Here is a 13,159-nt window from a genome sequence, read left to right on the forward strand (position 1 = left end):
GAGAGAGAGAGAAAGAGTGAGCACCTCCAGGGGAAATCCAGTCACGAGGAAGGGAATGTGCAAATGCCATCGCGAACGTTGAGCCGCAATTTTGTTCTTGTAACGGAGTCTCCTCCGAGGAAAAAGACCTCGAGTGAGCAAGATATTGTAATTGCGTTATCACGAGAAAAGTTTGCGATGTGCATTACATACAGGAAAAAATTTTTATGATATCTCGTTTGATAAATTATCGTAATATACACTTTTATCCATCCGTATTCTAGTGATTTATCAGATGCTTTATGATTTATATTGCATTGCATCAGATATTACATTTTTCCTCTCTCTTTTTTCTTGCGACCGTATTTTTATATTACTGCAATGATTGCATTAATTTTTATTACACATTGAAAAAGAATATTTGAGTTTTTGAATTAAAAATCTTAGAGATAGATGTGAAACCTCTAAAACGGCATGTCTTTTTTAACATGGTAATTTGAGAAGAAAAGAAGCCCTTATGAAGTTTCTTAGCGGAATCTCGATCTCAAAATTCCAGCTTGAAACCTTTCGAGTGCGACTATCCGTGCGCACCTTGCGAGAAATCCATACCATCTGAAAATTCCTATGATGTGACGTTTCTCTCGTTAATCGCTTAAAATTGCAAATGCCCAAATAAAAATGAAAACACACATTTGATCCTCATTAATTATTTCCGTCTATTTTATTTATCATATTGTTTATATTCAAAAGGGCTACTTAATGATTATCATCAACTGACATAAATAGAGGTCACTATGATATAAGAAATCGTGAATCGATATATCAATTATCAGGATGAGGAAAGATCAACTTTTACGTCTATGAAGCTACTAGTCTACGAAGCCATTCTTAAATGATTTCGACGAATTGCGATGAATCTGCTGGCTCGACTTTCGCGTCGAACATTAATGCCATGGGCATCCTTCGCGGGCTTCTAATAATAATAACGTGATAGACTTCATGAGTACGTGCTGGCCTGCGTTTTTATCACTATTCTCATCCTAAGTCACGTCGTCGTCGCTGCTACATAGCCGCGGGCAGCATAGTCGGATGTTCTATGAGGCATAAATTATGCGCGCCATTAGATGTTAACTGTGGTCCATGACCAGGTATGTATCACCGAGTAACTGCTGATACCGGTAGATAAGAGCAAGAAGAAAAGAAGAACACGTAAAAGAAGAGAGAAAGAGAGAGAGAGAGAGAGGGGGGGGGGGGGGGGATTATACTTTTTATATTGATCGAGAGCTGCACATATCCGGATTTTCTTAGGGCGTTTTTATTTCGCGTCTAATCATTCCGTGTGCATCAAATATCTTGACGTTTTAATCTGATCTAACGCACTTATCTTGTCGCAATGGATTATCAGAATCAAGAAAATGCAATCTCATTACGATGATATATCGATAAGAATATTAATGTGATTATTCGAAATATTTTACATGACAACGTGAATGACAAAATTGAAAATTTTTTTAAACGCTTGATACTATTTTCGCAATATAATTGCATTCATATGATATATATATACAATCAATTGCATACGACTAAAAATTAAAAATTTGCTGCACTGATGTTTAATGCATTACTTATTTACAGTAATGTTATGTAGTTATTCGTTATACTCTTAGCATAAAAGATAAATTATTTATATGTTGTGAAAATATTACGTAAGTGTGTATCGATGCGACAAAATGTTAGATAATGTAACAGTAATAAATGAATTACTGATACTACAATAATATATTAATAAGTGCGCGCTATACCGTGCCGGTATGTGTTCTTGCCAGTAATTAGCGGTATATCTCTCTTAGCGAGATTTATTTTGCAATGAATAAAACCTACATACAAGTCTCGCAATAATATCGACGTTTTGCGCAACATGTCGCCATGGTAATTGCTGAGCGGTTCTATTAGGTTATCACTTCGTTTTCTGTTCGCGGTCTCTTTTCTTGATATTTGCTTGTATAAGGATCACTTATAATCAGAGTTTACTGATCACCCTTTCCTATCGCCATTTAATTATACCAGTGACTTATCTACTGTTGCGCTTGTTTCTTCACAGTCTTATTATCAGAACTTTCAGTCCGTAGCAAGATAAAGATTAAATCCTAAAAAAGATACATGTCTTTATACGTCACTTATTTTATCTTTGATATATATAATCGAAATAGATATGTATTTAAAATTAAATCTAAATTATTATATCAGAATGGAAGCTTTGAGCAGAAAATAGATGCATAAAATATAAGAATTAGAAAGTTCAGAATTATTTTAAGTTATAAATATCTATGTCGACAATGTTAGTCGAAATTAATCAATAATCTTTATATTTTTATTAAACACTTATTATAGTACGATTGATTTATAAATATTTATCAAACGCAAGGCTATGTATTGCACGCAATAATATACACGTAATAAAAGGTTTCTCAGGTCACCGTCGCGAATTCGTTAGCTATCGCGTGTCCAAATGTTTGTTTTGCCCAACAGAATAAGAGCAGAAAGCGACGGATGAATAAAGTTCCATAATGTGCGAATAATCGAGCAGTCATGCAAGGTCTGTTCGATTGATCCACCATCGATTCCTATCGGTCTTTTTCTTATCCTTCTAAAGTTTAAGAACTACGCAGGTACAATCAGTTGACGTTAGAAACAGTCTGTTCTAAAACAAAACTTAACTTCCACTTAATTTCCACTCAACTCAATTGTGTAACATTGCATATATCAAGTGCGCAAAAAAAAATTATGTACGCTTGTACTATGATTTTTTCCAAACGCTTTTTATCTGACAAACTTTGCATCATGTATTCCCTGATTGGGATAGCAAAATATGAACTTGTCCACGTTAACGAAACTGTGCATTGCATTTTATTGTAAAAATTGACGTACACGCAGTCTCAGACGTTTCCGCCTCTATTTGCTTACCGTTTCTTCGCGCGATTTGGCCGGAAGAAATCCGTCCCGGCGTATCGGAGCGCCAATTTCATGGTTATCGGAGCTCATCGCTTTATCCTTTCGGCATGTCAGCTTGCGATCTCTTCTTACTCGGTTGGCCTCGGTCGCGCGATCGAAGCATAAATTCATAGAAGTGATAAAACCGACGCCTGACATCAACGGCGCGTCTCGATTTTTCACGCCGGCGGACGTGTTGTGGTAATGAGTTCTCTTTATAATCATGCCACGAACATCATGCTGATGCATTGCCGAGAATGATCGCAATCGCTTTCTTTGTTTTTTCATCGTCCGGTCCTCTCGTTAAACGTCGATTAGAAAATATCTCCGCGATTCGTAAAAGATTACTGTTTCCTTCTTCTAAGGCTATTAATACTCACATGATTATTAATAGCGCTGCCGATCATAATTATGCAAATGCATTCAAGTGTCACGAATGAAATCGAATAATCAAAGCTAATTACGACGATTTGAGAATTCCACCAGTACTGATAGTTTAATTATTTAAACAACGCATCTGAAATCATTTGTCATCTATTTACAAAAATTGTTTAATAATAATATTCGTATTAATTTTATTTGTATTATTTTTAACGTGATTATTTAATATTTTATCTTTTATTATATAAGAGTATTCATTGTTTAATTTGCGTCTCATGTGGATCTTTATTTCCATTTCTCATTTTAAGATTAAATTTTAATATCTCTAGTTTTTTCTGTGATAATGAAATAACGTATTGCGATCTTTTTATCTTTCAGGATTCCGAGGCGATCACTGCGAGGAGAATATTGATGATTGCCCAGGCAATCTCTGTCAAAATGGTGCCACCTGCATGGACCGAGTGAACGAGTATTCCTGTTTGTGTCCACCGGCTTTTACGGGCACGCAATGTGAACTGGATGTGGACGAATGTTCGGTACGACCGTCCTTGTGCCACAACGGGGCCACATGCACGAATTCGCACGGTAGTTATTCGTGTATATGCGTGAATGGCTGGACTGGACCCGATTGCAGCGTCAACATTGATGACTGTGCAGGCGCAGCCTGCTTCAACGGCGCAACTTGCATCGATCGCGTTGGCAGCTTCTATTGCCAATGCACATATGGAAAGACTGGTAAGTCGTGAGTGATTTTCTGTAGAATGTTAACACAAAATATGGAAAGTAAAAACAGAGATCATTACTAAGATAATATTTCCTATAGCGCATTTATTTAGACACATTTCTATTTATTTAGGTTTCCCTAAAATTAGATCGGAGTGTATTCAGACAGAGTATGTTTAAATGTCTAAAATAATTGTGAATATATTATATTTCGAAAGAAATATAATATGATAAGTAAGCTAATGCGTATACATAACAATAGTAACATCAAAAATTATACTTTTTGGATTATATATATTTTTTTACACATTTTGCTATGCTAAAATTACGGATATATTATAAGTATATACAATATCTTAATTTAATTCGCAAGATGAGTCTCAAAGAGTTTATAAAAATTGTTACAAACAATAGCGATTATTTGATTTGAGCGAATTTTACCAATCGTCGTAAACATATAAAGTAACTCTAGTATATACGCCGCATCTATCAAAAATTTAATTTATTAGGTATTATTTACTATGTTTAAAGTAAATGAACTATATCCATAAAAACTTTGTACTGTCTACTATTATAAAAAAAAATATTAGAAATCTGAAATATTTATATTTCATATTAAAAAATGAACTTTTTTAAACTGTTGCATTTTTGTCGTATATCCCATAAGGGATGTATGACTATTCATAGGGGAGGGGAGGGGGGGGGGAGTACGGGTGGCTCGTAAAAAATTTACAAATAATGCATATAAATAAGACGTAAAATGATATAAATAATTTATAAAATACGATTATAAAGTTTTATTAAGGAGGAATAAGATCAATATGTATATGAAGTAATAAATAATAATTACAATTCTTACTTCCCAAATATATTACAAGTGTTATGATATGAGATATATATTTCGTGTAATGCGTTTATTGTATTTAGTGCACTGAATTGAATCTGCGCACTTTGTATGCTTGGGGCACAGTATATACAGTAGCGCAACTTTCTGTCGGCACCTTTGATGTTAATGTTGGCCAAAATGGAGTGCGCATGCGTGAAATAAGTAAGTTACCTAACGATTACCATCTAAACTTCTTTCTCCTTCCTTTTTTCACTCTGTCAAAATTCCTCGCAAAACTAGATTTATTCATATCGTAATCCAGCGAATTCGTTGAAGTGAGTAAGTGCTATTGTAGGAATATATTGAGCATATTAGACGCGAATAAATCTAATATTGCAATGAAATAATTTAAACTTTATGAAAATTAATAAATTGTAAATGTATTGAAAAATAAAGAAAAAAATATAGAAAAATTAGGAAAAATATTAAATTAACTTTAAAATATTTATATAAAGAAATATTACATAATTATATATCTATGAAAATATTATGAGAAAGCTGATATGAAAGAAATTTATGTACATATAATGTCCAAAAAGTTTAAAATACAACAAATAAAAAGAAATCTTTCTTGCTTAGTTTTCTATATTACTTTTTTGTTCGTCACTTTATCATTTTTTCACAAAAATTAGACCAATCTCTCGAGAGTTCTCACACAATATTTCATCAAATGGACAATACACACATAATACTTCCCTTTCTACTCTGAACCATGTATACTTGAAAGACAAATGTTTAATATTGAAACGCTTACTTAAATAAAGAGAGAGAGAGAGAGAGAGAGAGAGAGAGAGAGAGAGAGAGAGCAATAAAAAAAGGAGGAAAAGAGACGGGGCAACTTATTTTCACGCATGCCCATTCCATCTTGACCAACATAAAATCAGGAGAGTTGCGCTACTATATGTACTGTGCTTTGGGCATAAATCCCGCCTGTTAAAAATGTTCAAAGGTGGGATATACAAGACGACAAACTAAACAAAGAATACAAGAGCAAAGTACTTGTATTTTGTTATACAACATGCTTTACTATTCCTCTACACTCATGTATCACGAAACAATCACTAAGTCTTTTCCTACGGTAATCATTTTATGTAGATTATAATTTATGATGGCGCTACTTAACACAGTGACAAATCGATTCAATTCACAATAATTTCATTAATATTAACAGTAAGAAATTGAAATCATAACACAATGCTAATATAAAGGTATGTAACAGAGTAGTTGCGGGAAAATTACCTCCACTCCTATTTTTTTTGACTTCTGCGGCGTAAATCCCAGCGCGGCGTATTTGCCGGAGTTACCCTATAAAATATCGCTCGATCTAAACAATTTAACGGAAGTCAAAGTCTCCGTCTTCAAAAAAGGAAGAAAATCGAGTCTCTTTCCAAGTTTAGTTTGGCGAGTTCGCGCGCGAGAACAGGGTGATTAACTCGATACCGAGTATGGTATCGAGAACAGGACTCGCACTGCGAACGCGGCAATGCATCGGCAGGTGCAGCTGCACATATGCGGTCGGTATGACGTGCCGATATACTACGTATAGAGAGCGTAGAACGGGTCCTTCGGAATCTCGAGATTCCGAAGACTCCCGGAGCCCCGGCTTCTCGCCGTGTGTCGACCTTGGGGACTGCAAACGAGTTTCTGTCCTTATTCGCCCTGCCGCGGGAGTAGTCGAAGTAGAAGACGCTTTTCAGATCGATTCGCGCGACGATCGCCAAATACAGGTATATTCCTTTTTCGCTGTCAGATCCACCGTCGCCATTATTGGAAGCTGCGTTTATAGCCGAGTGACTACAATTTCATTGAATCGTGTAATCTATTTAGTTTATTAACGTCATTAACGATATCGATGAAGAAGGATATTGTTTATGAAAAATTACCAATGTACCAACTTTGCAAAATAAATGAATAAATTTATTTGATATCTAGACATGCTGATGCAACATATTCATTTCGTACATTTTTTTTTAAGAAAAAATTATATCACGTTCTGCATCTTCTCTTACTACTTTCGACGATTAGAAAGAGAGGACTTACTAGTAGCGTAGTTAACGAACACGCGATGCACAACGCAAAACATAAACACGTAATGGCTGCTTCTTGCGTTGCCTTCAGGCGTGCTTTCAGTTCAGTAGAGATATACTTACAGTTAGCTGTGCGCGGGTGTGCTCTTGCATCTGCATGCACTTATTCTGGTTTATATATGAATATCCCGGGGACTTTGGTACCGTTATTGGAGGAACTTGAAAGAAAAGTTCGTTTCAACGCACACGCGATCCGCTTCCCAAGGAAAATTACATCCCGCGGTCCCAGCTTTCTCAATTTATATTGTCCTTCTTAGTTTACGATGCTTGGTAATTTCCTTAATTAGTTTTATAATAATCTGTACAGATGTATAATTCACTGTTGAAGGAAATCGGAAAGTTACATGCGTTTTCCATGTTTTGTAAATTATTTAACAATTACCTATTATTTTCATATCAATGAATGAAAACACATTTTGAAAACAAGATTTGTAATACTTGATAAAAAATGCGTGTTGACTTTTTTATGATTTATTTATTATGATATGTTATAATCTTAAGAAACTGTCACTCGGAAATATTTGTTATTAAGATGGAAATGAAATATTTTTAATTTTTAAATAAATTTAAATAAATTTTTAAAAAAATATTATACAGAGATAATTTCACTTTAAATTAAAGATTTATATAATAGAAAATATAATAGATAAATATGTAATAAAATAAATATGAGTTCTTAAAGAAAAACGATTATGTTTTTATAGGGCTGCTTTGTCATCTCGATGATGCCTGTACGTCGAATCCGTGTCATGAGGGCGCGATTTGTGACACCAGCCCTATCAACGGATCCTTCACCTGCTCTTGCGCCACCGGATACAAAGGATTGGACTGCTCCGAGGACATTGATGAGTGCACACAAGGTTTGACTTTTTTCACATTACATTCTCGCAGTTTCTATAAAAGTTTTTTCAACTTTTTATCAGGGTTGGATAAGTTAACTTTTTTTTAAACTAAGTTAAAGTTAACAACCTTGAAAATTTAACTTACGTTAAGATACAAATTAATTTATAATGAAATTAATTGAATTAAAAGTTAATAAAAAAAAAATAATTGAAAAGTTAAAACTTAAATTTGTTTTTTTTATTTTTTTAATTCATGATTCCAGAATTTTAGTCTTAAATAACGGAAATGACAAATATATACTTCATTTAGAAAATCTCTCTGTATTTTATTTACATGTTTTGTTTATATATAATGTTTAATATATAAGATTCTATGAATACTGTGATATGACTAAGGCTTCAGACACAATACGAGGAAGTAACGATAGTAATAAGGAATAATAGATAATATAATAATCGAAATACACGGTTTCTGACAGATTGAAATTTGAGGGTCGATTGTGTAATTTGAAATGAGGTGAAAATTACAAAAGTGAACAAATTCACTAGAATATTTATTCACTAGAATTTCATTAGTCAACACCTAGTAAATTTACTCACTTTTGCAATTTTCACATCATTTTAAGTTATCGCTTTTGCCGCGTATTATGTCTGAGACTTCAAAGAATTAAATAAAAAATTGATAGCTACGGATAAAATGTAACTAAATAAAATTAAGAGTCTAAAATGTAACTTAAATTAATTTAATGTAAGTTAAATTAAAATTAATTAACTTTTTAACTTAACACTATCCAACCCTGCTTTTTTTATATATTTTTTTTTTTTACGATTTGATCTTCTATTCTACTTAAATATCTTTCTCGTTAAATGTACTTGTATAAATCTTAACTTTAATAAAATCATGAACTATTGAATGACATTTTCATACGAAATGGATAAAGTTTCAAATTGTAAGTTGGTAATTGCCGATTATACAGGGATAAATTTGATTAAAATGAATCGATCAATTGATCACTGACTGTGGATTATAATGTAATGTTACTTTTAGAAATCGCTTCTAAATCGATTCGGATAAATCGCATTCGGTTTATCCGTTTCGGCTAACTATTAATCCACGTTTTGAAAGTAATCTCCATTTAAATCGAAAGTAATGAGCGTCTCGGTTGTCGGCTAGTTATTAATGACAGGCTCGATTCAAGAACACAGAAATGTTGATCAACGGCGCGTTTGCGCACGATCGGGCAACTAACATCGTGAGGATAGCTTATCAGATAGATATTATCACACGGCGAGACCAGTTTGCATTAAAGTCACTTGGAAAGTAATAAATTGCTCTTGCGACGTTCAACTGACGGTTTAAGAAAATCCGCGAATCATCGAAGCGGCAAATCGCGGTTTATCTTTATGGACATCATATTTAAAAATACAACCATTAGAAGCAATGAAAATTCTTGTTGAAATAAAATTTGTTTTAAATTGTGCGAAATCAAATAGAATTGTCAATACGAATCTGAGGTGGAATATCAATTTATTACAGCGAAAAACATGTTACTCGAAAAGTAATTTTTAAAACGTTATTTTTAATATGTCATAACTTCTTTCGAGTCATTTTAAGGTTCTTGAGATATCTTTTTTTTTTCGCGCGAACTTAATTTATTATTGCGAAAAATTATCATTAAGAAAATCTCAATGAGTTAACGAGATTGACCGCTAGTCTCGCCGCTCAAAAAGGTCATCGAGCTCCGTAATATTTCTTTCTGATCACGTATGTTCGTGCGTTTGTCTGCCTATCCACCTCGCACGATCTGTGCGTGTAACATCAACGTGGGCAGTGTGATAATTGTCAATCAATGCTGGACACGCGAATAATTTTTTCTTTCTTTCTCTCTTTCTTTCGAAAGAAAAGAGAGATAAGAGTCTGTTACTCTGATGATATATCCTTCGTTAATAGCTTCGTAACTAAAATCGGGACCTAAAACGTTATTTTGCTAGCTTCTTAATCATGACAGCCGGATGCTTTGATTTTTATTCATCATTGATCAATGCATTTTTACAAAAATTGGAAGTGGTCATTACATTCTGTCTCACTACGAGAGACCATAATGCGTTTAAACGTGTATTTTACCTAATGCCTAAGAATGACGAATCGATCTTGTAAAAAGTCTTGAATGTTCAACAATAAAATGTGAAAAAGAAATTTTTTAATGCAATTAAACTTCACTGAATACACAATTAAAATGTATTATAGAACTAGAAAATTTTTTCTATAAGCATAGAAAACGAATCAGATGATATAAAAAAGATGTATTTTAAATAAATAATACTTTAATGTAGACTCTATATTTAATTAAATTTCTTAGAAATTTCGTAAATTATTTAAGAAATAATAACTCATTTAAATAGAGTCGTGATTGACAACCATAGTTACTATATCATTTTGGTACAATTTAGATACAATACATTTTGGTAAATAGATATGTTATTAGTCGGAAGTATCGCTAAAGGTGAAAGAAATAAGATGCGTCGAAATCGATATCGCGCGAAAGATTTTTCAAATGAGATAACGGATCCCTGCTCGCGGCAAGAGTACAGTAATCAAGTACAGTAATCGGTGGATTAATGTGCGCGATGCGAGTGTACGGAGGCCCCCACGGTCCGTGCAAATTGAAAATCCACACGGGGCAGATTGGCGTACGGCAAATCGATCGATTACGATCGATTAATTCGGCGCCGGATTCGCGTGTTATTTATTGTGCCGGATCCTCGTTCTCATCGCGCCAGCCCGTCGACATTCTCGTCATCAAACCGTGATCGATCTATCGCTGGTCGGGAAGCTTTAATCGACACATTGTTATGAGTCGTTTGTAGCACTGCAGGACTAGTAATAAAAATAAACCTCTACTGAAAACTTTATTTCAGTTTTATAAAGCAAATATTTGAAGAAATTCTATACGATTGTTATAGAACATATTCTTTCTAATTATATGTACTTATTATTTATTTTTGTTATATAATCTAAACATATAGATACGTGTATAATATGTACAATTATTTTTAATATTCCATGCATACTTTAATAACTCAAAAAATTGGTGAAATCAGTTTTAGTTGGATAGGCGTGACTAACAATAAATTATTTTTATGAACATTTATTCATAAAGATTATTATGTCTCTTAAAATTTAGACATTTCTATGAATGGAATTAATTTTTTGTACACTGAAAAAAAATATAATCAATTTTAATAAATATTTAGTTACTGCCAACTAAATATTTATTAAATATATAAAGATATATTTATGTGATATAAATAATAGTGTTAATTTGATTTAACAATCTTTTATTTTACTTTTATTAAACAAATATTTATTTACTGTAGTAAAGTAAATGTTTAGTTAGTATTGAACTAAATATTTATTAAAATTGACTATATTTTTTCTCAGTGTACGATATTATGATCATGTTGAAAGCATGAAAACGATAAATTTTAAATTGTTGATTTTTTAATCTGGATTTTAATCGAAAGATGCCAATTTATTTTATCTATCCGTTGCTCGAGGTGACATATCGATTCGATTACACATGTAGCATCGCGCGTGAATGTCCGCAGGGAAACAGTGATCCTTAATAACATACTGCGTGTACCCAATTTTCTCTCCTTTTCTTAATCTTTAGCTCCGGGCAAACTTGTCATTCGTAGTCGTTCCTTTTTCCTTAGTAAAACTGTGATATGCGACCTATGATTGGTAGGTCCCGTGTGATGTATCGCGAGGGAGTTCCATTGCCAATACGACAACGATTATTAATAATTTTGCAAAGACAATTAATGGCCGTGTAGAAATTTATCGAAATTTCTTTACAGCACCTTTAAAGCTTGAAACTTCATATTTGCCGAATGATGAATGTATGCAATATCTCGTCGTTAGAAATGTAATTGTTGATATTGGATTGTAATTATTGATATCTCAGTCTACCTAATGAACACAAAAAATTGTAATTAAACTCCAAATTGTATTTATTCAAAATTTTGGGTTTTCAAAAAATATTTATTTACAAAAAAGTATGAATATTTAACGAGTATTCATATTCATTCAAACAAAATATATATAATTGAAGAAAAGCATCCAATAAGCAATCGTTACTCTTAATTATAACCGGCTTTAATGATGTTAAGTAAAAAAAAATGAATTTTATTTATTTTTGTCATTGTAATATTCAAATTGTATAAAGGTAACTTAGAAATTTTGAAAAATATTTTAGAAAGTAATACATTTTTAATTTATAAATATTTATTTGATAGAACGCCATACATATTCCGATCACAGTAATGTCATAGTAATATCATAAAAACGTGTTATAAGATATCTTGAGCACGTCATTCATTATGATCTGTGGACATTAAATTCGGAGATATATTATTTATTTCCAATAAAAATATCTTTGTTTAATCTATATGTGACGGACTAAGCGCACAGTGTAATCGTAGCCATTGTTTTTATAGATTTCTGTTTTCTCTTACAAGTTATAATATGCAGATAATACAGAATAAAAGTGAATACAAAATGAAAATATTCAAAAAATATTCATTCAAATGGAAAAATATTTATTCATTTTTTAACGAATAAAAAAAAGTGTATTCGAGTATTTTCATCCATTTTTTATTCATTTATTCAAATATTAGGTGTATTCACCGGACACACTAGTCTTAACGAATACACATTTGTATTATAAATGTAGTAAAAAAGATTCTAAGCCTAAAGAACTAGTCCAAATAAATTTGATAAATATTAATATTAATAGTAATAATTTAATTGATAATAATAATAATAATCGGCAACTTATTTCTGTTCTACCATTTTATATACATTATCATCAAATGTTATGGTGTAAATAAATCCATCATGTGTTAGAATATTTTGACAAGCACATTGCGAGTCCAAAACCATGAAGATTGAGCTTCCGTTCAGTAACATACGCGTACAAGTAGGTAATGGGTTTGTAATTAGCCGGTGGACAGGCAGTAGTCGCGGGTTAATTAATAGTCTGGCCAAGACTCGAGCACGGCATGGAGCCACACATCTCGCTGATTTCCGTGATATGCACACAGACGTGCGCGAAACTTATCATCTGCGAGGATTTTGTACGATTCACATCATAAATCGGGATTCTATCAGTTTTAAACGTCATCAACTAAGAAACAGAAATCAAATGCTAGAAACCAAATACTATACTTACGTATGTCTGATTGTAATATATATATATATATATATA

General features: G+C 32.6%; 1 protein-coding gene across 1 annotated transcript in view; it reads left to right on the forward strand.

The window, feature by feature from the left end:
* The window catches only part of LOC108687858 (neurogenic locus Notch protein), a 298,611-nt gene that overhangs the window by 196,133 nt on the left and 89,319 nt on the right, over positions 1-13,159 (forward strand). Inside the window, exons 6-7 of the mRNA XM_018193906.1 lie at positions 3,730-4,086; positions 7,752-7,907. Of these exons, the coding sequence (XP_018049395.1) occupies positions 3,730-4,086; positions 7,752-7,907 (513 nt within the window). The remainder of the gene's footprint in view (positions 1-3,729; positions 4,087-7,751; positions 7,908-13,159) is intronic.

This window comes from Atta colombica, unplaced genomic scaffold, assembly GCF_001594045.1.
Source record: "Atta colombica isolate Treedump-2 unplaced genomic scaffold, Acol1.0 scaffold1, whole genome shotgun sequence".
NCBI classification, from domain to species: Eukaryota; Metazoa; Arthropoda; class Insecta; order Hymenoptera; family Formicidae; genus Atta; species Atta colombica.